At 43.9% G+C, this 27,274-nt stretch overlaps 1 protein-coding gene across 1 annotated transcript; it reads left to right on the forward strand.

Annotated features, from left to right (window-relative positions):
* Nucleotides 1-26,966, forward strand: DNAAF5 (dynein axonemal assembly factor 5). Its single transcript, XM_070954973.1, has 13 exons — nt 1-547; nt 1,899-2,083; nt 2,233-2,357; nt 2,948-3,063; nt 5,966-6,198; nt 8,860-9,072; nt 9,935-10,078; nt 13,062-13,230; nt 14,741-14,888; nt 20,134-20,284; nt 24,090-24,237; nt 25,638-25,829; nt 26,057-26,966. The coding sequence occupies exons 1-13, from the start codon at nt 1-3 to the stop codon at nt 26,200-26,202; spliced, it is 2,517 nt and encodes an 838-aa protein (XP_070811074.1). The 3' UTR covers nt 26,203-26,966.
* Nucleotides 26,967-27,274: the final 308 nt, after the last annotated feature.

Here is a 27,274-nt window from a genome sequence, read left to right on the forward strand (position 1 = left end):
ATGGCCGAGCCGGGCGAAGAGGCCCGCGTCATTTCTGCGGCCGAGCTCGGCCAAGCGGTGTCGCGGCAGCTGCTGGGGCTGCAGGAGGAGTCTCGGTCGGCTCGGCTGCGGGCTCTGGGCTCCCTGAGGGCCTTGCTGACGGAAGGGCCTCCGCCGGCGGTGCGCGAGGTCTTCGGGCCGGCCTTGCTGAGGCCTCTGAGCCGCTGCCTGACGGGAGACCCGGCCGAGCGTTGCCGCGAGCTGGCGCTGGAGCTGCTCCGCCTGGGGCTGGCTCAGGGCGCCCACCCGGCCGAGGCGCTGCCCGTGTTGATGCCGGCGCTGGCTCAGCGGCTCGGGCTGCCTCAGGGCCCCGGCGAGGCCTGCGAGGAGCTCCGCCTCGGCCTCCTGCAGCTCCTCACCGAGCTCCTCCGGCGCTGCGACCGACGCGCCCTGGCGCCCTTCCTGCCCGAGGCGGTGGGCGTCCTCCGGGCGGCCCTGCTCGACCCTTTCCCGCCCGCCAAGCGAGAGGGCTGCCAGGCGGCCTCCGCAGCCGCCGCCGCCCTGCCAGGTGGGGCTCTGCTCCCCCCACGCAGCTCTCGCACCCGGGGCCCCGCCGGCGGAGGATGGGACGGGAGGAAGGGAAGGGAGAGGGAGGGCTGTTCTTCTGGAGGTTATGATGCTGTGGAGCTTTTTTGTCCCGCCGTAAGTCTGTGTATGTGGGTCGTGTGTGTGTGTATTTATATTTTATACATATACTGGGTGGGTGGGAGAGAGAGAGAGAGAGAGAGATGAGAGATAGAGATGAGAGATAGATAGATAGATAGATAAATAGAAGATAGATAGATGATAGATTGATAGATAGAGATAGATGAGGGATGGATGGATTGATAGAGAGAGATGAGATAGATATAACGAGAGATAGATAGATAGATAGATAGATAGATAGATAGATAGATAGATAGATAGATAGATATATGATAGATAGATAGATAGATAGATAGATAGATAGATATGAGAGAGATGAGAGATAGGTAGGTAGAGCTGATAGATGAGAGATAGATAGATAGATAGATAGATGATAGATAGATAGATAGATAGATAGATGAGAGATAGATAGATGAGAGATAATACCGTGCATACATACATACATACATACAGGCTGCCCAGAATTGCCCTTTATTAAGATGTGTGGCCAATTAATTCAATGACAGGCATACCTGACATTCCTGACTGACTATAGATCAGGGGTGGCCAACCTTAGCGACTTTTAAGACTTGAGGACATCCTTTCTCAGAGCTCTTTGGTTGGCCAGAGAATGATGGGAATTGAAATCACACCAGTCTTAAAAGATGCCTAGGTAGGTACAATAGGTAGGTAGGTAGATGGGTGGATGGGTGGATGGATGGGAGGGTGGGTTGGTAGATAGATGATAGATAGATAGATAGATAGATAGATAGATAGATAGATAGATGGATATTTTTTACATATACTGGCCCATAAAAACTATTGTATGTATGGGTCAATATAGTTTATTAAATTTATATGCCACCCTCTCACTATTGAGCAACTCTGTGTCTGTGTATGTATGTATGTGTGTGCGAGTGTGTATATAAAATGTATCACATATTTGTATGCATTCACATACTACATGCATCACACAGTATATATCAACCCACATGCACATAATACATATATGGAACCATATATATAATAATGTAGGTATGGATCATTATATGTAATGTGCTGTTGGAAAAAGATTGCAGTACATTGCAAGTGTACCCCATCTGGGGAAGCATTTAGCAGATTTACAGCAGTTTAAAGTCAGCCAAGAACCAAGCACCGCCTGGCTTAGAACAAACCCTAAAATGGGCTCTTCTCTACCATTTCCAGTCACTAAATAAAACATTTCCGCCTTCCAGATCATTTTCACCTGCAGTCGGAAAGCTTGATCAGTCCCTTAATGCAGGCCATTTCCCATCAACACTACAAGGTCCGCGTTGCTGTCATTCATGCCACAGGATCTGTGATCCAATTCGGCAACGTCAAATCGCTGGATGATGTGCTTTCTCACCTCGCCCAGCGATGTTTTGATGACATTCCACAGGTAACGTTTGACCAAGGTTTAATTCATTGGTTTTTTTGTAAACTCGGTATCTTGCTGCAAAATCATTCGATTTGGATGGAATTGCAAAATGCATGATACATGGTTTCTTTCCCTCCTCCCCCCTTCCCCCCCCCCCCCCGGTCTTTCAGGTCAGAGAGGCTGTTATCAGCGTGGTTGGTGAGTGGCTGTTGCATCTGCGGGATCGCTATTCCTACTTCCATAAATTGATTCCTCTCTTACTCAGTGGCCTGACTGATGAAATGCATGAGAATAAGTAAGTCAAATTCAGACTGTCTTATCTTACACTAGCAGAGCTGTTGTCTATGGTCAGTGACGACAAAGTGCCAAGCACAATTGGGCCATTGAATTCCCACCCTTTCTTAAAATGTGTCACATTGCACACATGTAAAAAAAAACAACAACATTGGATTGCCCTATTGTAGCTGCAAAGATACCTATTGCAGCTGTTTTCTGGATGTCTTGGATAGCAACTTCCAGAATTCTTAGCATGAACATCATGTGTGTGAAATTAAACTTGTATGCAGACGTTAGAGCTCTAAAATGGAGCAAAGAATAAATACCTTTCAGCCTAGTGTATCTAACATCGACAAAAAAGGAAACGTTGCCATATGGAAGCTTCCATACCATCAAAAACCCTGTGCAGTTGTGAAGCATTCTTATGTACATGTAGTCTTTGACTTAAAAGCACAATTGGGACCAGCTTTAGTCAGAAATCACCTCCAAGGAATGGGTTCTTAAAAAAAATAATAATAACAGATTTAGTTTCTTATGCAACCGCTTTTTCAGGATATGTATTTTGCATAGAATCGACAATATTTGTGATTATTTTTGCTTTGTGTTTAGGGAGCTGGCTTTAACTTACTGGAAGAAAGTGGGGTTGCAGTGGGAAAAAGAAAATGAAGACGATATTAAGGATAAACTCGATTTTTATACTGAGCCGCCTTATTACCCACCAGGATGTGAGTACAGTGTAAAATGCTCATAGTGCAAACTGACCTTTTTTTTTTTTTTTTTTTTTTTTGGCAAATTACTTCCCCAACGTTTTAATGCATAACTTTAAAAAATAAAGTATAGGGCATATTTTCAAGAGAAAATATAAAGTAAGTTACAAATAGAAGGACCTTTGGGGTTTCTTATTCCATTCCCAAATGAACAACGGTTTCCTGTCAGTTTGCATAAATTTAATCTAAAATCTGCCCAGTTGAGCAGGCTTTTTCATGTCATGCACTTTCTTAAATATTGTAATTGCCCCAGCTCCTAACCAGAAGTCCCACAGATTACTGGCAGGTTGATCAACAGATTTAACATTTTGCTATTGTTAAGGAACAAGCCCTGTTACGACCTGCTACTTTTCAATCTGTTTATTATTTACACTGGGATTTGTCTGATTTAGAAGCATTGTGACATTTTTAGATTACATCTCCAGTAACAAAAGTTAACTGATAATTGTGTGACCTTTTAAAATTTGACCTAGTAAATTTGCACCCCCTTCTCTTAAGAATTTTCAGATTGTTTTCTGATGCAGTTCTTCTTCTCTGTGTTAAATTTAAAGATGTGGCAGATAAGCCTTCATTGGTGGGCAGCTTTTTTGGCAAATGTGCCAGAGTCCAACACTAAATGTGAAACAATATTGCTTTCACAGTCACTTCAATATATAAGTTCTTTGAGAAGCTGAATCCTAACATGGGACAATATTGTTGTCTTCCACTTTCAAGACCTTTTAAATTCAATTTGTATTTCTGCTGTTGTTAGCGTCCTTACACCTTCCTCCCAGACTGAGCTGGAAAACGAACAATTCTTTTTCTTTAAGTAACTGGAGAAAGACAGAGGCTCTAAGGAAGGCTGGGGGATTAGGCTTCCAATTCACATATCTTCTCATGCAACCAGAAGATGGCCAAAGTTGGATGCGAGAGTGTGTTTGCGTTCACTTAAGAGTCTCATTTATGGCTTTGAAGTTCAGAAGTGAAGCCTACAGTCTGATGCTTGAAAGCAACCCGCTTTTCCCATATTAAAAAAAACACCGTCTTCCATCCAGCTGCCAGCAGTTCAATTCTCACCGGCTCAAGGTTGTGTCAGCCTGCCATCCTTCCGATATCCGTAAAATGAGGACCCAGATTGTTGGGGCAAATATGCTGACTCTGTAAACAGCTCTAAAGCACTATAAAGCAGTATATAAGTCTAAGTTCTATTGTTATTGTCCTTCCTTCCTTCCTTCCTTCCTTCCTTCCTTCCTTCCTTCCTTCCTTCCCTCCCTCCCTCCCTCCCTCCCTCCCTCCCTCCCTCCCTGTGGTTAGAATGCAGTATTGCAGGATAAATTTGCCCGTTGCCATCAGTTTGATCCTGACTGGCTCAAGGTTGGCTCATCCTTCCGAGATCGGTAAAATGAGGACCCAGATTGTTGGGGGCAAGAGGCTGACTCTGTAAACTGTTTAGAGAGGGCTGTAAAAGCACTGTGAAGTAATATATAAGTCTAAGTGCTGTTGCTATTTTACTTGTTTTCAAAAATCACAGAAAGTCAGATGCAACTTAACTTGCCTATTAATGTCATTTGGGCTAATTTTTCTGCCCTTTGATTTCACCTAGATTTCCAACATTTCTCTTTAAATGACATGTTTTTTTAATAAATCAGCTGTTTGTTTAGTGGTTTGGGAAAGGGCAAACTCCTTTTACCTCTAAAAGGCACACCTGTCAGTTTCCTTGCCCGTCCTGGCTTTTCCACCAAGGATTCTCTTTCACCCTGGTCTCCTCCTAGCTGCAAGCTAATGAACCTGACACTTCTCTCTTTTTGTTCTTTGATCTCTGTTTGACAGAGATTGCAGGTCAGTGGGAGAAGGAGAGAAAGAGCTCAAAGCCATCCTAACAATAGACTGACTTTCTATAGAAAAAAAAGGGAGGGGGAAAAAAAATCACCGCCTCAGGCTGTGGGTGCAGACAAGTTAAGGAAAGGTGGAGAGAGAGAAGCTTTTGACAGCAGTGAGATACGCGCGATGAAATAGCTGCATTTACGCATTAGGAATGAAGGAGACTGTTGAAAAGGGCCAGTCAAAATTATTTTGGGGGGGAGGGGGGACAGCGCCTCTGGTCAAAAAGGACGCCATTCTCATCTTCATCTTCTCAGCGAGATTTTTTTGTCTTTGACCTCTTTGTTGCCGGCTGTCAATTTCTATAATCCCAATGCTTTTCTTCCATGACAAAAAGAAGTCATACCTCAGAGTACCTTTGAAGATTCTTCCCTTTAAGTAGGTGCTTCACAAGCACTCCTGCATGTATATTTGCATCCTGTGTTAAGTTTTGCTTTGTGTTAGCCACACAAGGAGAGAGCCACAGGCGAGACCCTGAGATGCTCCAAGGCTTCCCCACCCCCACCCCCACCCCCGCCTTAGATCATCTTTTTTCTTTGAGCAACATCGTTTTACCAAAAAGCACTGCTGGTAACTTTGTGTGTTTTCACTTCCCAAAGGTGTATCTTTCACACATCACCACACTCGTGTCTGTCTGTAAGAAAAAGAGAAAGAGACACTCTCCAAGGTGGTATGGAATAGTAGCAGCAAATGAAAATGTTTGATGAAATGTGAGGGAAACAGAATCATAAAAACCGAACTTAAAAGACAGCAAACACTTCCGTTGTAGCAATCAATGTCTTTGTGTAACGGTTTTCTATAAATTTCAAATTGAGAACATTATAGGAGTTTTTGAGTCTTTTTTTGCTGCCTCTCCCTGAATTCTTTTTTTTTCTTTCTTTCTTTCTTTCTTTCTTTCTTTCTTTCTTTCTTTCTTTCTTCCTTCCTTCCTTCCTTCCTTCCTTTCTTTCTTTCTTTCTTTCTTTCTTTCTTTCTTTCTTTCTTTCTTTCTTTCACCTAGTAACTCGTCCAGACCTTGGATGTCGAGAGCTGGTAACCAGAAACATCTTCAAAATACTTCCCGGCCTCTGCCACGATATCATCGACTGGGTCAAAGGCACCCGAGTGAAGGCATCTCAGCTCCTGTTCATATTGTTACAGCATGCGGAGGATCACATCACGCAACACATGGAACTCCTCCTGCGGACGTTGTACCGCGTGTGCTCCGACGAGGAAAGTAGCGTGGTTAGCAACGTAAGTGTGCTCCTTTCGGAACTGTGCTGGGGAAAGGAGGTTCTGCTACCCTAAAGTTGACAAGAGATTTGATCGAGTGAGAATATTTGGTCTGGTGGTTAAGGCACCAGGTGAGAAACCAGGAGACTGTGAGTTCTAGTCACAGGCATGGAAACTGGCTAGGTGACTGGGTCAGACACCAGGAGACAGAGTTCTAGTCCTGTTTTAGGCATGAAATTCAGCTGGGTGACTTTGGGCCAGTCACCAGGAGGCAGTGAGTTCTAGTCCTGCCTTAGGTATAAAAGCCAGCTGGGTAACTTTGGGACAATCACCAGCCACTCTCTCTCAGCCCAATCCACCACCGTCACTGGGTAAAACAAAGGCAGATTTCCCAAGTAACCAACCCAACATATTACACTGATTATAGTACCCATTGTGATTTGACTTGAGCTGTGATTATTAATTTTATTCAGTATGCACAGAAGCGGGACGAAAAAGATGTGGAACCGACTTTTTCCACTGAAAGTTTTCAGAGAATTTTTTCCACGTCACAGTATCAGGCGACTCGTGATTGATAATAAAATCTTCTGGGCCCCAATTCCACGTCACCCTTTCCCGCCCTCCTTTTAGAATGTATGGGGTGGGGGGGGCTGACCCACAAGGCTGTTAATTTTGTTACTCAACCTATCCAGGTCAAAGCATTCAAGAAACTTCGCACGGTTCCGTTAAGCAAAGTATATTTCTGTTTGATTATTGTACCGATCAGTGATGAGATTGTACAAATTGTGCTTCACCTGCGGTGCTGGCCAAGGTGGAGTATTAAGAGCCTTTCAAAAATCATAAGCAGGAGATTAAAATGTAAAAACGCCTTTGGGGGAAAAATTCCATTTGCGAGTTATGCATAGTTCACAACCTTTCTAGTTAATTTCACCATATTATCTCTTTCTCCTTCTCTGCCTCTAATCCTCCCACAGTAATAAGGTATGCGTATCCCTGGCAATAGCTCCGATGAAGATTCCGAATCTGGAAGCTTACGTGCTCCCAGCTTGCTGGTTCCCTTGTCTAGTCTGGAAGAAACACGAGTTCCTTTTGTGGTTCGCAACAAACTGTAGCAAGCAAAATACAAGTTTTCTCCAGATATTGTTATCTTGTCAGCAGAATTATATCACTGGAGGCCATTCTTGGCAGCACTCTCTTGACCCTTACAATTAGGAAGAGACCAAAGTTTAAAGCGTTGAGCTCTATATTCTCGTGTTTGTTTAACCCCTAAGCATCTCCAGGTGAGGAACTGCAGGCAGTCCCCGGCCTACGGCCACAATGGAGCCCCAAATGACTGTTGCTAAGTGAGACAGTTGTTAAGTGAGTTTTGCTCCATTTGACGGACTTTCTTGCCACTTCTGTTAAATGAATCACTGCAGCTAGTAACACGGTTCTTCTTAAGTTACCTCTTAAGTTAGCAACACAGTGGTTAAGGGAATCTGGCTTCCCCATTGTCAGAAGGTCACAAAAAGGGGATCACATAATCCCAGGACACTGCGATCATCATAAACAGTGGGACAAGGTTGAAATGGACTCCCTTTTCAATGATGTCTCCTATTCCTATCTCATAACGAGAGGCTTAACTGAGCTGTGGCCAGGATGATTGATGAATAAATCTTGGCTTCTATTTAACAAGCTGTAGATTTGGGTTAATGTCAGGGTTCCAAGTATCACCCCCAACGAAAGAAAACTCCGCGGCTTGAGTTTCCTCAAAGTTCCATTTTATTAGAGGGGTCATATTGGCACATCTAGGAAAAACCCAAATCTGAAAGTTTTCCAGGTTTTCCCCACCCAAAGAAAAGTTCAAGTCCCTTCCCAACACTCACAAGTCCATCACATGGTCAAATCAAGCATCATTCCAACTGGAGATGCTTCCCAGTCACACCACTCCAGGTGCAAGGCAGGATGTCCTTGACTTTCTGAGGAAGGAATGTTATTATGACTATATATCACCCTTACAATCCCGCCTCCCAGTTTCCCACAGTAGTAAACATGGCAGGTCTGAAGGCCTAATGCAAAAGATGGCTTCCAGGCTTGACACAAGCATCCAAGATGCAGGTTCCTAAGATGCCCATTCTTTGGCATCCCCTTGTAACAGCCAGAAGGAAAAGACCTCTATTGTTCAACCTTAGGCTGCCCCCGTCCCCATTCCTCTTCCTCTCTGAAAGGAAAACAAATAAGACACATTTCCCCCCAACACAATTTAGAGAGCCTCATAACCCACCATCTTAAGGTAGAATCTTTTCTTTTGTTTCTTCAAAGCTGGCAGAGGAACAGCTGTGGGAAAGGGATACTGTAAATCCCGCGGGAGGGCCTCTGTCTAAGAGGGACAGAGAGCTTCCGTTCATTCGAGGGGGAAGTTGGAGAGGTCGTGCTGAAAGAAGACACAGGGGTGCTTATTTTGGGCTGGCTTGCTACACCTGAACGAAATCCTCTCTTCCGTGCACATAATCGTGAATGAGGGATGGAGCCGAAGGCCTGCAAGGCAATTCCTCAAGCACGAAAAAAGGAAGAAAGCAGTTGTTGTCATCATTCATTCTTCATTTTAAAAAAAAAAAAAAAAAAAAATAGCTCCGTGGAGTTCATTTGGTCTTTAACATCTTACAACCAGTTTCTCTTGTGTGTATTTTTTTTTTTAAACAGTGTTTGAAAGCAACAGAGCTGATTGGAGCTTTTGTCAGCCCAGCAGTCTCTCTGAAATTAATCCTGTCCGATCTCCAAAGAGCACCAATGACGTCTTACCTCACGATCCTGGCGGCACTTATCCGGGGATCTCCCCGCAAAGTCCTGCAACCTCACCTGGTGTCCCTTGGCAACACGCTCTGCAACCCTGAAGTCAGCCAACGGACTGAAGAGGTGAGGAGAGAAGCCCCACTAAACCCTCTAACGAAGCATGCATCTTTTCAGTCCGTAGACGTCTTTTCTCCGAAGTTTAGCATCTTTGGCTTCAGGCACAATCCAAGGGCATCGTGCAAGATCCAGTCTGGGTCGGTCCTCGGGACGAGAGGTTTACTCTTCCGAGCTTTTGGACTCGTGCTCATTCCCAGTAGAGAGAAGTTCCCTGAAGATGGGCTCCAGCACGAGTCCAGAAGCTGTAAGCCTCTTATCCAGGTGACTGACCCAGATTGGATCTTGCAACATTATCCTAGGACACGTACATGTATTTGCCTTCATTTGCAAGTGCATCACAGGTGGGTTTCAGAAGGTTCTGACCAGTTCTGGAGAACCAGTAGCAGAAATTTTGAGTAGTTTGGAGAACCGGTAGTAAAAATTCTGAATGGTCCCGCCCCCATCTAGTCTCTGCCTCCCGAGTCCCAGCTGATCGGGAGGAAATGGGGATTTTGCAGTAACCTTCCCCTGGAGTTGGGAGGGAATGGGGATTTTACAGGATCCTTCCCCTGCCATGCCCACCAAGCCACGCCATGCCCACAGAACTGGTAGTAAAAAATTTTGAATCCCACCACTGAAGTGCGTGCTTGTCTCCAGGGGAACTCTGTATAAGTATGACAGGTGTTTTCACCCCTGCAGGTACATTGTTGATATGTTCCTCTGGAGATTTGGAGAAGAAGAGGCGGATAGGTTTTCTTGGCTAAGAACATCCATGGGAAACAGTCCACACCGGATCGCTTGAGCCAAGCAGAGCAAAACAGGAAGGGAAATTCCATTTCCATCTTCTGGGAATCATGGAATAACGGCGGCTTTTTGGTATTTTTGGTAGGTCTTTTATCTGGAGCAGCTGCTCTGCTGTGTGGAAAGTCTCATTGAAGTGTGCCAGGAAGACTGCAAAGAAATAAGCCTCCAGCTCACCAAGGTTTTGGTGACCCTCATGGCAATACCAACCGCTGGGCATCTACATGTCAAGGTAACAACCCCGAATGCCAGTTTTTGCTTAAGGTTCTTTTCTCGCAGAATGTGATTCGACATCTGGAACCAGCTCTTAGCATTCATCGTTGCCTTTTCGCAATTCCAGAATTGATTAGCTGAGGCTACTTGAATAAAAAATTAGCCACAGATATGCAAGATACAGGGTCGGCAACGCTCAGTCCGTATTTGATACCTGGTCCTATAAAGCAATTCCTTTAAACCTCAAATCTTCTAAATTTAGGGCCTGGGAACGGAGGGGGGAGGGAGGAGAGAGGAAAGGGGGGAAGGGAGAAAGGAAGGAAGGAGAGAGGAAAGGGGGGGAAGAGAAGGAAGGAAGAAAAGGAGGGAGGGAGGCAGTGAGGAAAGGAAGGAAGGAAGGAAAAGAGAGAGGGAGAATAAAGAGATTCAGGAAATCTAACAAATTAGATCACTGATCCAGTATTTTGCCCTAATGGGCAACAGTTAAGGACACTTTCAGTCATGTCCTTGGCCAGATCTTAACATTTTTGCAACTGGGATGCCATGTAGAGAATTCGTTTTTGTTTTTTCTTCATGCAATGTATGCGTTTTATCCCTGAGCTTTGGCATTCCTCTAAACCAGGGGTGTCAAACTTAAGGGCCGAGGGCCGAATCCAGCCTATGGGGTGCTTAGATCTGGCCCAGGGGGCTGCCCTGGAAACAGCGAAGGACCAGCCTGCGGTGCCTCTGCCAGTGAAAACGGAGTTCAGGGGGGCCACAAGCGCTCAGACCACCAAAAGCCGTTAGGGACCGTTCGAAGTTAAAACAGCACTTGGAAAAAAAATGACTTATAATCATTTTTCACACTTACGACCGCTGCAGCATCTCCATGGTCACCTGATCAAAATTCGGACGCTTGGCGTGGACTTATATTTATGACAGCTGCAGTGTCCCCGGGTCATAACAAGCAAAGTCAGTGGGGAAGGCAGATCCTCTTAACAACCATGTCACTAACAACCACCGCAAATGGTTCCCTTAACAACCATGAAAAGAAAGTTCGGAAAATGGAGCAAAGCTCACTTAACAGATGTTTCACTTAGCGACATAAATTTTGGACTCGATTGCGGTCTTAAATCGAGGACTGCCTGCATTTAATCCAGTGAAACAATATAGCCTTAGTGTACCATGCTTTGCAAAACCATAAGCAAATCAGCTGCTTATTTAGATGGGCGTTTTGATCCTACTTCAGTCTCTCCAGGTTCTTGGCCCTTTCCAGGATCAAACTCAAAGAAGAAAAATCTTTCCCTTTCGGTATTTTCTTCAGGAGCTGCCCTTTTCACCTCCACCACCCCCAATGCTGAGCTTTGAAAAGTTTGAGGCATCCCTTAAAATCGGAGGCCAGCACCTGAGATGCTTCTGATAATGGATGTCTTCTCTCTCCCCCCCCCACCTTTGTTTATGACTTATCACGATGCCATAAATCACTTTCTTCTCCAGTCAAATTCCACCCTTTCATGGAAACTCTTCGGTGGCCTACACAAGCTTTGCTGCCAGACTCGTCCCTTCGTTTAATGGCTACTCGGCTTCCCGTGCGGTTGCTTCTAGCCACGATAAACTTGCCTTGAAATTTACAGCTCTTTGCCACCGACAGGCAATTCCTCTCCACCCCCACCCCCTTCCCCAAGCCATAATTTCGAAACTTCACTTTTAAAACTGTAAAATCGAACATTAATAGTATTTGATGCACACACACACACACACACACACACACACACACACACACACACAAAAGGTCAAAGGGGTACTTTGCCTTGTGGAATCCGGATGCCTAGACTTGTTCAAGGAAAGAAGAGAATCTAAGCATTTAGTCTTGGGAAGCTGATTTTAAAAAAAGGGAGCGGGATTCCTGGATAAATCTGTTTCAAAGAAAAGGAAGCTCGTTAGGCAAGTCCTAAATCGTTAAAAGCATTCAAATAGGCATTCACCGGAAAGAACCAAAAAAACAAAAGGAGATTTTTGGACCAGATCACTGATTTATTTTATTTATTTATTTATTTATTTAATTTGATTTATATGCCGCCCTTCTCCGAAGACTCAGGGCGGCTTACAATGTGCTCAGCAATAGCCTTCATCCTTTTGTATATTTATACAAAGTCAGCTTATTGCCCCCACAAACTGGGTCCTCATTTCACCTACCTTAGAAAGGATGGAAGGCTGAGTCAACCTTGAGCCTTGGAGAGATTCGAACCCTGCAGTAATTGCAGGCAGCTGGTCCTAATAACCAGCTTAATAACAGGGTGCCTTAAACCCCTGTACTACCAAGGCTCTTTTTATTTAGCACCACAAGTATCTCCTATATCTTCTTTGGAGGCAGATATAAGGCTTCAGAGGGAAGGTGGATACGCAGGTTCAAGCCTCTTGCAGATGTGCGTTTTCCCATGATGTGGCTGCTTTAAGAAACTTCCCAACAGATGGAAGCATCTGGCGTGTTCCAGTTGCCGGTTTTCTTTCCATTCCAAAACCCTGCAGTGGCCAAATGTTTGTCACGATCCATCTACAGGTAGTTGTCGACTTACGACAGTTCATTTAGTGACTGTTCAAAGTCACTAAAACACACTGGAGAAAAATGATGACTGTTTTTCACACAGAAGTGGGTTTTACATAATTTTACCACCGGTTCAGGGGTGGGTTTTACTTATCTTTACTACTGGTTCGCAACGGGGCCGCACGTGCGTTTTGATGACGTCAGGGTCAGTCGGTTTTACTACTGGTTCTATACTGGTTTTGCAACCTCCTGACAAGCAATGTCAACACGGGGGGTGGGGGAGCCAGATTCACTTAACAACCGTGTTACTCGCTTATCAACGGCAGTGATTCACTTAACAGCTGAGGCCAGAAAGCGGGGCAAAATTCACTTCACGAATGTCTCGCTTAGCAACAGAAATGTTGGGCTCCGTTGTCGTAAGTTGAGGACTCCCCACATTCATTCCTCAATTCTTCCTGTCTCTGCCCCGTTCCTACAGTTAGAGGAAGCGATGAGTGGATTGGCTGAGGTCCAACACATTCGGGATGTCACTGGCTTATACAAGCAGCACATATCTCAGCTGATGGAATGGCTGTCCTCAACTCACGATGGCTGGAGCTGCTGCTCACCGGAACTCCTGCAGATGGATGTAATTGCTACTCAGTCAGGTGAGAAGATTGGAAGCCGGCAGGGTCTGAACCTCTCTGCGCTGGGATTCACGGACCGACTGATGTGAAGGCAGCTTTATTCATCTATTTTTAGTAAGCTGGCTGCCCAGCTTACTCACGATGACTCCGGGTGGCTTACAAAGATAAAGCCCCAGTATAAAACCCAAGAAAGCCCCAACCTCCCTAGTGACAACAATCAGACCAGCCACTCGATGAGGTCCATATCACTCGGGGGTCCCCAGACCCATTGGCAGAACCAGATCTTCAGGGTCTTGTGAAAGAGTGTCAAAGTGGGGCCAGTCTTCTCTCCAGAGTGATGATGTACTGTCACCCCAGAGAAGGTTTGAGGTACCTAGCTTCACGGGTGGGATTCAGCCGGTTCGGGAAAACTGGATACTGGTTTGCCAAACAGATAGTTGCAAGGATTGGCTGTCCCTGCCCACTCCGCCCCTCCCAGGGGTCTCCACGCGGCCCATTTTGGATGCCAGGTAAGTGCAGGGCCCACGCAGAGGCTCTGGGAGGGCAAAAAACGGGCCTCCCGGAAGTTCTGGAAATCTGGAAACGGGCCCATTTCTGTTTCCATTTCCAGCCTCCGGAGTGGCCTCCAGAGCCCAGGGGAGGCCGTTTTCACCCTTCCGTAGGCTCAAGAAAAGCCTCCGGAGTTTGGGGAGGCCCGCTGTGATGCAGGAGGCTGAGTAGGCCACGCCCACCGTGGCCACACCCACCCAGCAATCGGGCAAAGAACCGGTTGCTAAAATTTTTGAATCCCATCCCAGCCTAGCTTATTCTTGAAGCCATTTGTTAACTGTTCTGTTCCAGGTGAAATGGGACAACGCTGTAGTTTATTCGGAATCCTGCAAGGCTGCATTCCCAGAAGTCTGTTCATAATTCTGCTTGCTCAACTGAGATTGGACTGCCAGAATTAACCCCGCTTCCCTCTTAGGGAAAGGATTGCTCCTTGCAGAGGCTAATTTCATAAAATTAGGATTTAAGAGCAGATAGTGATATTGCTTATTATGTAACTAGAGATTAAGATAAGATGGGGAAGATCAATTAAGTTAAAGGGTTTCAATGTACGAATTGAATAAGAGGAAGCACATTGTTTATAGCTAAAAAGCATGATAGGGATTTTGAGAAACATACTTAATAAATGAAGAAATAAGATAATTGAAGTAATGCTAAGGAATTAAGATTTGAAGGGCGGATGGTGATATTGTTTATATATTATGCATTAAGATATGAAGATAAAGTAAAAAAGTAGGGGAAAAGAATATTTTGGCAGAAATCGAAATATGTAAATTGTATTTGGAAAAAACAAATGGAAGATTGGGATAGATTATAAAAATTAATATAAAACTTAAAAATTAATGTATAAGATGTGACCTATTCAATACTCTGTTCATAAAATATGTATGTGAAAGAAAAAATTAATAAAACTTGTTCATAAGAAAAAAAAAAGAGGCTAATTTCACTTGGTACAAAACTCCACTGTTCCCCTTTCTCTTCCCAGGGCCTCTGATTGCCGAAGTCCTGAAGGATTTTATTTCCATTCTTAAAACCTGCCTCCAGACTTCCAGGGACCCTCGGATGCGTCTCAAGTTATTTTCTATTTTATCCCAGTTGCTTCAGAACCCAGGCGAGACAGTCAATGCTAAAGGGTAAGAGCCTGATTTCATATCCTTTAGATCAGTGTCTGTCAACCTGGCCGACTTTTTAAGATGTGTGGACTTCAATTCCCAGAATTCTCCAGCCAGCTGTTCCTGGGAACTGAAGTCCACCCATCTTGAAGTCAGCTGGGTTGGCAAAACACCGCTTTAGACATTTCGCCCCATTGGATTTTGCATTTGATGTCTAAAGATGAGGTGTAAATTGGTTTTTTCACAGTTAAGTGTTGTACCTTATGATTCTTGACGAACGTATCTTTTCTTTTATGAGAGCATATGCACCAAAGACAAATTCTTTGTGTGTCCAATCACACTTGGCCAATAAAGTATTCTATTCTATTCTATTCTATTCTATTCTATTCTATTCTATTCTATTCTATTCTATTCTATTCTATTCTATTCTAAGAATTCTCAGGCAAATAGGTAAAGACCTTGTTAAAAAAAGCCTCTTTTTTTATTTATATCACTGTTGCCTAAAATAGAGCTGTGGTGGCGCAGTGGTTAGAATGCAAGTATTGCAAGCTACTTTTGCTGACTGACGGCTGCCAGCAGTTTGGCAGTTCGAGTCTCAAGGTTGACTCAGCCTTCCATCCTTCCGAGGTGGGTAAAATGAGGACCCAGATTGTTTGGGGGGGGGGGCAAGAGGCTGACTCTGTAAACCGCTTAGAGAGGGCTGTGAAGCAGTATATACTGTAAGTCTAAGTGCTATCACTCAAATGAAGAGCCTTGGTAGTACAGTGGTCTAAGGCACCCTGTTATTAAGACCAGCTGCCTGCAATTACTGCAGATTCAAATCTCGCCAAGGCTCAAGGTTGACTCAGCCTTCCATCCTTTCTAAGGTAGGTAAATTGAGGACCCAGTTATGGGGGCAATAAGCCTACTTTGTATAAATATACAAAAGGATGAAGGCTATTGCTTGGCACACTGTAAGCCGCCCTGAGTCTCCGGAGAAGGGTGGCATATAAATCAAAAAAAAAAAAAATCACTTTGTGTGAGATGGGCGGCCCTACAAATTTGAGCGATAAATAAATCGATAACAAAACAGCCTGATACAAAGGCGAAAATTATGCCAGAAGAATGGGTTGTCCTCAAAGGAGAGTACAAACCTAGAAACATCCAGGGGGCAGCGTCCAAACCTTGTCAACAGACTTCAGCTTAATGTTGATTTTACCACCCAGGCTGTGTTTATGATTTCAGAGCCGCGCTTGCGATTGTGCAAGCTTGTTAGGTAGAAAAGGTGCTCCTAAAACCTTCAGCTTTGGTGGGAGATTTTCTCTCTCTCTCTCTCTCTCTCTCTCTCTCTCTCTCTCTCTCTCTCTTTCTCTTTCTCTCAGGAGAAAGATCTGAAATAGGATGAATTTGACTCTAAGAAAAGACAAAAGATGCCGGGGCCAGGGAGGGGGGGGGGGAGGGAGAGCATTTTCCGAAGATATTTTTCTTCCAAATTGTTTTTCTTTTGTTTTTTAAATGCACTTTTTAAACGTGATTCGCCTTCCCGGAAGACATTCCAAAGTGAGTGGCTCCGGTAAAGCCCCCCCTTTTGTGGTTTTGACACATTTTATTTAAGGGATTAAAAGAAGCCATTACAGGGGAGGGGGCAAAAATGTGAAGACTTCCCATGGGTCATTTAGCCCAGACCACCTTGAAGCCAAAACCGGAAAGCCTGAAATCACTTGGAAAAAGAAAACAGCTGTGTAGGTTTTCACGGTGAACAAAAATAATAATAATAATAATAAATGGAGGAAAAGTAGTCTTCTTTTGAAAAGTCGGTTCAGGTTGATTACGTTTCCTGTCTGCGTGACGGTTCTCTGAGGAGATTGCGAAACACGATAACTGTCTGGCTAAAAAAAAAACCTATCTGGCATTGTGATACACCGTTTTGTGCATTTGCGTTTTGCACGCTGGGTAAGAAAAAGGGACACAAATACCTTTTCAAAGCTCGCAAATAAAATCAACCAATCCCTTGCATCACAAGGGCCATGGGCCACCCTTTATCCATCCCCAATAGATTGAAATATTTTTCGGAAGCTTGCAAACAGGTCAAGGCTTCCATCCAGAGTTGCAACCTGTCCCATAAATGGAACATTGTGTAGGAAATACGACAACTCTCCTAATATCTATACTTGTTTTATCCATAATTTTTTCTACCAAACATGGGAGAAATTTATTTATTTATTTATTGGTTTGATTTATATGCTGCCCTTCTCCGGAGACTCAGGGCAGCTTACAATGCGTTAAGCAATAGCCTTCATACTTTTGTATATACCTGCTTAGTAGGGCTTCCCCCCCCCCCAGCGGTGTTCTTTTTTATACAAAGTCAGCTTATTGCCCCCACAATCCAGGTCCTCCTTTTACCTACCTCGGAAGGATGGAAGGCTGAGTCAACCTTGAGCCTGGTGAGATTTGAACTCGCAGTAATTGCAGGCAGCTGGTGTTACTTAACAGCACTTAACAGTGCTTTAGTCTGCTGCGCCACCAAAGCTGTTCCCAACCGTGGGAGAAATTTCCTAACAGTGAATACAGTTCACCAGTGGAATGGCTTGCCTTCAGACATTGTGGGTGCCCCTCAGTGGTGAAATGCACATTTTTTTACCACTGGTTCTGTGGGTGTGGCTTGGTAGGTGTGGCATAGCTTGGTGGGTGTGGCTTGGTGGGCGTGGCAGGGGAAGGATACTGCAAAATATCCATTCCCACGCCACTCTGGGGCCAGCCAGAGGTGGTATTTGCCGGTTCTCCGAACTGCTTAAAATTTCCACTACCGGTTCTCCAGAACCTGCTGGATTTCACTCCTGGTGCCCCTTCACGGGAGGCTTTTAAGAAGAGACTGGACAGCCACTTGTCTGAAATAGTATAGGGGCTCTCGCTTGAGCAGGGGATGGACTAGTAGACCTCCAAGGTCCCTTCCAACTCTGTTATTCTGAATAGAAGAATGAGAGACATTCAGTTAGCTATCTGGGAGCAAAGCCACCCTGGCCTTTATGGTATGATTTTATTGAGCGTAGAGCTGTCGTCCTTTTGGCGGTTGGTTCTTACATGCCACCTGCTGGAAGAGGAGAGCATGCAGAATAGGGGTCTCCAACTCTAAAAACCAAGCTGTGGACTCCCTTATAAAAAGTGCCATCCATAATGGTCGATTGCTGTCTTCACGTTAATTTTACTGCCAAAGGGCAAAAAAAAAATGGTCGATGCCACGACATTTGGGTAGCAGAAGACCAGTGAAATCATTTTTCCAGGCAATCTTCGATTGGGTCCTTCATGGAACGGCAGGCAAGAAATCGATTCCTAATCGGGGTCAAAATCTGTTCAAAATGAAAACGGCTCGATCTCTGAAAAGCCATCTTTGTTTAACCAAAGGTCGCCATTTTTAAAAAAAAATGGGGGAATGCTGAAAGAACTCCTTTCAAGGCCCGAGCAAAGTTGCATTATAAATTATTTACGTGTATTTCCTGTGACTATTTTAGAAATGAGATATTCTGTATAATGAATAAATAATGCATCTCGTACAAGCTCTTGTCAGAATGAGGAGATTTATTGCATCATTCCTACCGTCTGAGTATTGACTTCAGCGTCCGTCGTCCCCCCCCACCTCCCCGCATGATCAAGGCTGAAATTGTCCCGTGGGGAGAGAGGATCTGAATACTGACCTTGTGTCACTATAGGAAAATAGGAAGGTTGTCCTCAGTGGAGCAAGAAAGAACATCCAGTTTAATTTGCTCGGTTGAGCATTGATATTGTTCAAACGCTATATTTATTAGCCCCATATTTGGAACTTTCTCCAGACGTCCCTTCTAAGACTAAGGGCGCCATAAGAACAGATCTGTCCTCATTGACTTGGAACATCGGAAAGGTTCTGCTTCTCACTGAATCATCTCCTGCTGGAAGCTTGGCAAGCTTTGTCAGTTCATCAGAAGTGAATTTTACCTGCAGCAAATGTATTTTTGCCTTTTAGAGAGACAGAAAGAGAGAGAGACAGAGAAAAAGAAAGACAGAGAGAGAGAGAGAGAGAGAGAGAGAGAGAGAGAGAGAGAGAGAGAGGCACAGAGAGAGACAGAAAGAGAGACAGAAAAAGAAAGACAGAGAGGATAAATACAGAAAGAGAGAGAAAAAAAGAGAACGACAGAGACAGAGAGAGAGAAAAAGAGACAGAAACAGAGAGAAAAGGCAGAGAGAGACTGAGACAGAAAGAGAGACAGAGAAAAAGAGAAAGACAGAGAGAAAGAGAGATGGGGAGAAAAAGAGAAAGACTGAGAAAGAGAGAGAGACAGAAAAGAGAAAGACAGAGAGAGAGACAGAGAAAAAGAGAGAGACAGACAGAAAGAAAGAAAGAGAGACAGAGACAGAGAGACAGAGAAAAAGAGACAGAAACAGACAGAAAAAGAGAAAGAGAGAGAGAGAGAGAAAGAAAAAGAAAGAGAAAAAGAAAGACAAAGAGAGAGAAAGACAGAAAAAGAGAGAGACAGAAAAAAAAAGACATAGAGAGAGACAGAAAGAGAGAGAGAAAACGAGAAAGCAAAGCCAATGGAGAAGCAAATGCTTCTGACAAGCAAAGCCAATGGGAAAGCCAGATTCACTTAACAACCATTTTACTAACTTAAGCAACTGCAGTGATTCACTTAACAACTCTTTCAAGAAAGCTCATAAAAGGAGGAGAAATTCACTTAACGAACGTTTCGCTTAGCAACAGTTATTTTAGGCCCAACTGGGGTCCTACGTCAAGGGTCCTACCTGTATTTATCTCCTGACACTTTTAATCAATGCAAGTAATATATACAATTAATAATCTCGGCCTTCCTTTTCTGTTCAAAAGCATCGTTGGTTGCAGCCAGCCCTGGGACCCCCTCCAGATACGATACTTTTAAACAGAAAAGTCCTTCAGGTTAACCTGGGGGTGGGTTCAACCTGAGAGTAAGGGGTCCAGGAAGAGGACAGGGAAGGGGTCTCTTCCTCCTTCCGCTCTTCCTGAAATATTGCTTATAGAGTGTCCATTTGTTCCCCTTCCCCTCAAGAAATCCGAAGGAATGAAATATTGTTAACATATCCTGTCATCAATTAGGCTTTTCGTTTTTCCCCCCCTAACCTCCCCTGAATTTTCTTGTTCCTGCACCCTTCTTCTTCTTCTTCCTGTTCGGGGCTCTCTTGTTTTCAAGTCTAAAAATGTGCCTTTTCATCCTCCCTGTCATTCCAGCACGTTTGCACAAAGCTTTTTCATTCGGCTCGTCTTTTGTTTTTTTGGCTCCAGGCAGTTCGGTAACTACCTTGAGATCGTGATAAAAGACATCCTGTCTCCTAATCTCCAGTGGCAGGCGGGAAGAACAGCAGCTGCCATCCGCACCACGGCTGTGGCTTGCCTCTGGGCGCTGATTTACAGTGAACTGCTCTCTCCAGAAGAGGTAAAATGCCCTGTGCCCCCCCCCTCCACCCCCCCTCCTCCTTCCCCACAAACATCACATCAGATCAGCCTCAGTGAAAACCCAGCAAGGAAACACACTGTCACCTCAAAAGGCAGGTCAGCTGTTTCAAGCTGTGCTTCATCTTAATGCTGCTCCAGGTTGAATCTAGCCATCTAGAACAGGAGTGTCCAACCTTGGTGACTTTGAGAACTTGTGGACTTCAATTCCCAGAATTCCCCAGCCAGCAACCTTTAAGACTTAAGGACTTCAACTCCCAGAATTACCCAGCCCACAATCTTAGCAATGTTAAGACTTGTGGACTTCAGTTCCCAGAATTCCCCAGCCAGCAACCTTGGCAACTTCAAGACTTGTGAACTTCAACTCCCAGAATTCCCCAGCCAGCAATCTTAGTGACGTTAAGACTTATGGACTTCAACTCCCAGAATTCCCCAGCCAGCAATCTTAGCGACGTTAAGACTTATGGACTTCAACTTCCAGAATTCCCCAGCCAGCAACCTTCGTGACTTTGAGACTTGTGGACTTCAACTCCCAGAATTCCCCAGCCAGCAACCTTCGCGACTTTGAGACTTGTGAACTTCAACTCCCAGAATCCCCCAGCTAGCCAGAATTCTGGGAACTGAAGTTCACAGGTCTTAAAAGTTGCCAGGGTTGGACATCCCTGATCTAGAATATCCCAGCTGGGAGGAACTGCCACAAAAACTCTTAGCATCAGGCTGTGAAGGAAGAGAGAGGACGGAAGCAGGCTTGATAGCTCAGTCTGATCAGCCATTCCCTCCTTGTGACTTTGACCCCTTTTCCTCCTGTTGTTCCAGAGGAGCATTAAAACCAAGGTGCCTTTTTCAGTGCAGGGGGTGGCATTTAAAGCAGGTGCCAAAATAGGGGGTTGGCTCTCTAGGCTTGAGATGAGGTTTGAGGTTGTTACTGCTTTTAATTCGTATTTTCGTTTTTTAGGGGGTTGGATATAAGCCTTCTGGAATCTACAATAAGCTGGGCAACATCTGAGCTTTACGAAATTAAATTAAAATAGTTTTTAAACCCTTGCCAAACTAGTGCTTAGGAAGGATAGGTTAGCCTGGGATTCTGCCCAAAAATAAAAGCTATGCTAGAGGTAAAAAGGAGTCAGCAGTGAGCCAACAAGGAAAGAATGGTGTCTTAACTACCCCCCCCACCCCCAGTCTGAAACCCTCAGATGTGTTGGACTGGGAGGGGGGGGGGAATTTGTTTGAAACTTGAGCATTTTTTGTTTTTGGGGGGGGAATGCAAGCTTCTAATCTCCTTTTAACTTCAAAGGCTCAAGCTGGTTCTATCCCATTGTTCAGTGAGAAGTCAACCTGCTCTCGCTTTTCAACGTCTGGCGAAATGAGTCCCGACCATTAGGCTGACTGATACACATCTTATCCAGTTAAATCCTTTGGGGAGGGGGGGGAGGGAATTCAGTATTTTAAAAGACACAAAACAGCTGAAAACAATCTTTTAACACAGGGGAGACCAAACAGACCTGGACCGCTGAGAGATCTTGATTCAAAGGACAAAGATGTAATTTGCAGCAGGACAAGCTTTGAGATGGCCCAGTTCAATTTAAAGTCAACCTGGCTTTTTTAAAAAAAATAATAATAATAATGGCAAGCTTCAACCTCTAGGATTCTTACTAGAGACTTCTGCCCATTAGGCTTTGAAAAAGCCAGGCCTGAAGTAGACTTAATCAGGGACATTGATCTTCAAATCAATCAATCTAAGGCTGGATCCCAGTCTCTGAGCACCTGGGAGTTTTCAAAAGGGGTACGTGCCAGCTTCCTATCCATCCTCATGGTTCTAAAGCCCAGAAATTTTTTTTTTAAAAAAAATCCTGCTTGATTAAGGCTGTGACTTTCCAACTGGGCAACTTGAAGAGGTGTGGACTTCAACTCCCAGAATTCCCTCCAGCCAGCAATTCTGGAAGTTGGAGTCCTCTCGTCCTAAAAATTGCCAAGTTTGAAAAACACTGGTTATAAGGGTTTTCGGAATAGGTGCTACTTGCATGCCTGAAAGGAAACCAATTTTCCCTTCAAATCAACTTTTGATGATTTATTTTTTTTCATGGCTATAAAAAAAGATTGGGCAAGTAACAGCAACAGAGTTGGAGGGCTTCTAGTCCAGCCGCTTGCTCAAGAAACCTTCTACCCTGTCAGACAGATGGCTGTCGAGCCTCTTCTTAAAAGCCTCCAGTGATGGGGCACCCACAACCTCCGAAGGCAGTTTGCTCCACTGATTAATTGTTCTCATCATTAGGAACATTCTTCTTAGACCTAGGTTGCTTCTCTCCTTGGTTAGTTTCCATCCATTGCTTTCCATTTATCCTGCCTACAGATGCTTTGGTAAATAAGTTGGCCCTCTCTTCCTTGCGACAGCCCTTCCTGTACTTTTGCAAACCTAGTCCCAAGAGAAGACTAGGTTTGCAAATCCCGTAGCTGTTACAGAAAACGTTTCCTCCATCTCCAGTAGAAAGCGTGTGGAGGGGGAATTTCTGCATTTCTCCTTCGTGATTTGGGTGGTCTGTTGTAGAGGAACATAGTGCTGTTGTTGAGATTTGGGATATCGTGGCTGCTTACAGCCAAGACTGTAATATTGACTTAACTGTCAGACTAAATCATTAGAAGATTAGGCTCAGAATCCCCATGAGGTAGGCACGGCTTTCGGGTTTTTCCATTAGTACAAATTTTCGATTTCTTACTCAGAACTTTGAATCAATTTGAACACAAAGCAGGCAGAATATAGACGGGCAGAGAAGGCAAGAGAAAGGAGGGGGGAAACTGGCAGGTATACCTTTGATTGCTCAAGTAGGCAAGGCAAGATTGAGGTGGGACGTTGCACAGAAATTTGGACAGGAGCACCATCTCCTGGAGTAATCTTGAAATGCTAACTTGAACCAATTTGTCACCCTTTCCAAACTTGTCCAATGGGCAAGAGGGTAAGACGGTTATTAAATTAGCTCCATTTGCTTACAAAATCATGCACAATCTGCAGAAATCGGGGCAGTTTGGATTTCAGAATGCGGAAAGGGCAGCTCTTGAGAAAAAGCAGAAAAAATCTCGACCATAAGGATGCCAAGAGTTACTTTAGGCAAAGGTCTCGCCTGTATTTATTTAGTTATTTATTCCAATATTATTAGTGGGAAATTTTTTTATTTTTGTCTTTCCTTCCAGCACGATATCACGCACTGTTCTTAAAAACTCTCTCCTTCAAAGTCATCCTCTTTGCAGCATGTGACTGATGCAATCTGAGGAATATAATTGCGAGACCCTCTCTTGGGGCCGTGCGGTGCTTTTGACCTAGCGTTGTCATTTCACAGTTGAACTTTCTACAGCTATTAAACAAAATAGAAGGGCGGAAAAAAGCAGCAGGGACACCCAGTGCAATAAAATTCCAATTAAAGATGAGGAACCAGCTAGCTAATTTGCATAGTTCTCCCCTTTATTTCCTATATCCTTTGCAAATCCTTTGCAACGTTCACTGAACGTTGGTTCAAACAAGGAGAAACCTATAAAATGATGCTAAATACTGTCAAATCTTGCCCATACACAAAGAATACATAATTTAGAAATAAACCACAGTTAGATGGCTGCTAAAAGGATGCTTTTCTTAAAATTATCTGCTTGGTTAACCTTTGCCCCAATTCTTACTTTTAGCTGAATTTGTTGTTTTCTCTCTATAACAGATCTGGCTTGAGATAATGAGTCGAACGTCAAATGCCGATTACTTAACAGTGTCTTTTTTCCTAAAATCTGATGATTTCTTGCTTTCACAGTTGCAAAATGTCGAAGATGCTCTGATGCCTCAGATCATTGTGACGCTGGAGGAAGATTCCAAAATGACCCGTTTGATGTCTTGCCGAATTATCAGGACTTTTTTAGACAACTGCAGAAAACAGCCTGAACTCAGCAAAATTTATCCAGGTATTTTAGAGGGATAAACGGCAGGCATGGCTCAGTCTTTTTACCTTTCTCTAGAACAGGGGTTCCCAAGTGGGGGTGCTTGCATCCCCTAGGGGTGCGAGACGATATTCCAGGGGGTGTGAAAACTTGGGTTTAGAAGCTTCAAAACTATAGTGTATATGGATAAGGTAAAGGTAAAGGTTCCCCTCGCACACATGTGCTTGTCGTTCCTGACTCTAGGGGGCAGTGCTCATCTCCGTTTCTAAGCCAAAGAGCCAGCGCTGTCCGAAGGCGTCTCCGTGGTCATGTGGCCGGCATGACTAAATGCCAAAGGCGCACAGAACCCTGTTCCCTTCCCACCAAAGGTGGTCCCTATTTTTCTACTTGCATTTTTTACCTGCTTTCGAACTGCTAGGTTGGCAGAAGCTGGGACAAGTCACGGGAGCTCACCCCGTTACACGGCACCAGGGATTCGAACCCCTGAACTGCCGACCTTTCGATCGACAAGCTGAGCGTCTTAGCCACTGAGCCGCCACGTCCCCCAGTATATATGCATAATCATATGCAAATAATTATTTATTTTTGTAAGGGGTGCGAGAATATATCAGAAGCGTTCCAGGGGAGCAGGGTATAGAAAAGGTTGGGAACCCCTGCTCTAGAATGAGAACCTGGCTGTTCAGTTAAGAGTGTTTTTCAAACTTGACAACTTTGAAAAACACAGATTTAGAGTCACTCCAGTTTCTAGATATATTTCCTCCCCCCCCCCTTTTTTTTTTTTTCCTGGTCTGCTAAATTGTGGATGAAGTAACAACAAAACATAGGAGAGACTAAATGGAGACAATGTTGTCATAGCCGAACATGCCAAGTAATTTTTCTTGCAATATTCAAGCATTTGATAACTCAGAGTGTTTTGATTTAATTTCCTCCATACCAAGGACCGTATGAGAAAAAGCTGTGACTAATTCAATACATGTAGGCCAGAAATGTGTCATTTAACAGAAAATTATTCTGTCAAAGCTTTTCAACTAAGAATCATGGTCGTCGGTGTAACCTTTTTTCTGCTCTTTTTAAAAGTTAGGCAGTTTTAGAAAATGAAAGAATTAAAACTGAATAATAATGGAAGGTTTATTAAATATGTTTGATTTCTCTGCATTGCTGTAGAGCAGGGGTGGGCAAATGTGGCCCTTTTACAACCTGTGGACTTCAAGTCCCAGAATTCCTGAGACAGCTGTCTCAGGAATTCTGGGAGTTGAAGTCCACAGGTTGTCTCAGGAATTCTGGGAGTTGAAGTCCACAGGTTATAAAAGGGCCACATTTGCCCATCCCTGCTATAGAGGGAAGCAATGTCCTCGTCACGTAAATTGGCAGAGAATTGTCATCTTCATGAAGTCCGGGAAATGACCCTGCCGTTTCTTTTTCAGAAATCTTGAAGCGCTTGGATGACGTCTCGCATGATGTCCGTTTGGCAGCTGCTGCTGCCTTGACCAGTTGGTTCAGATGTATAAACAACCCAGAGACAAAAGTTCTTCTGAAAACCAACATTGAAGTTCTCTACCAAGAGTTGTTAGTTCACCTGGATGACCCCGACCAAAATATCCAGTCGGCTGTTTTAGGTAATTACGCCGTTCAGCAAGCTCTGATTTTCCTGAGATTTTTTTTTTTTTAAAAAAAAAAATTAGTTCGTCACTTTGACATTGCTTGATAATCACTTCCAGCTTCCTAGTGGCACGGTCTCAGGAAATAATTACGGCTCGTTGGGGTTCCAAAAATTGTCGTTGAGAAAATTGTATGCCCTGAAGCCCAAGCCGTTTTCATAACTCCAGCAACTTCTGTTTTGCAGATACTTTGAAAGAAGGAGGCATTCTGTATCCAGACCTCTTGGCGAAGAAAATCGAAGGAGTCGTACACAAACATCGCACTCCAATCTACTGTGACCAGCTCCTTCTGCACCTTGAATCAACGGGATGGAGCTATTCTGAGTCCTAAATGCCTCAGTGGGCCTTAACTCATAGTGCCTTCATTAATTAAAATTGGGAATCTTTCCAGTTTGTTCCCCAGAAAAGAGGTGCTTCAATAAACAGACATTTTAAGCTGGAAGAAGCTAAAATTCATATCCTCCTTGCATACATGAACACTGGGGGGAAAAAAAAACCTTCAATAATATTTATTGCTGCCAATTCTGAAACTAACATGGCTGCGGTTAAGTTTGATTAACAAAATGGCAGTGTGCTAGGTCAAGCTGATGTGTGACTTGAATGATCCACGTCTAACAGCTCGTGAAAGCTCTTATTCTGCAAGCATTGTTAAAATGGATAGTTTTTTATTAAATTAACAGCAGATTGAACCCATTTCTGATATGTGATACTAGATACTCCGTCACAGGAGCAAAAAGCAGGGAATTTGTCTGTCTTGAAATTCATGGTGTGTATCAAATCTAAACGCCATCCTGAGTTATGTTTTTATAGGACCTTGATTTATGATGAAATAAGAGCAGTGTTGTATATAAACATAATTTGAGAACAGGTTTTGATAAGAAGTTTCAACCGGATTATTAATGAAGATAGCTCTTTCTCGGAGTCTTTATAAAAGGAGTTTCGGTGTTCATTGGTTGTGCTTTCGCCAATTGCTCTGATTTTAATTCACGCTCTTCGTTTTTATGGCATTTTGAACGTTGCCGTTTGGTTTCTTAATACAGCTTTACATTTTGTGATAAAATAATTGCGTCTGTATAAACTATGTCTCCGAGATGGAGGGAAGAGATTTTGGCTTCTGGATTTCAAGCCAGACATTCAGAAAATAGCAGTATTTTTAAATGCAAGAGGTTTCTAAGCATTTAAATCACCAATAAATTCTTATGCATTGAGGCCCTGAGGTTGTTGCTAGGTGTTTAGAAAATTCCTTGTTTCCCTTTTCTTGCTTTGCATTTTGCAAAGATTTAAAACCATGCATAAATGCAAGCCCGGATAATAATGATGGGAAGGGGAAAAGCTGATAAGATAGACTGCATTTTCTTATTTTAAAAAAAATAATAAGTAGAGTTTTCAGCGGAAAAAAACGA

This window comes from Pituophis catenifer, unplaced genomic scaffold (assembly GCF_029215685.1).
Source record: "Pituophis catenifer annectens isolate HBS135680 unplaced genomic scaffold, rPitCat1.0.hap2 SCAF_16, whole genome shotgun sequence".
Taxonomy (NCBI): domain Eukaryota; kingdom Metazoa; phylum Chordata; class Lepidosauria; order Squamata; family Colubridae; genus Pituophis; species Pituophis catenifer.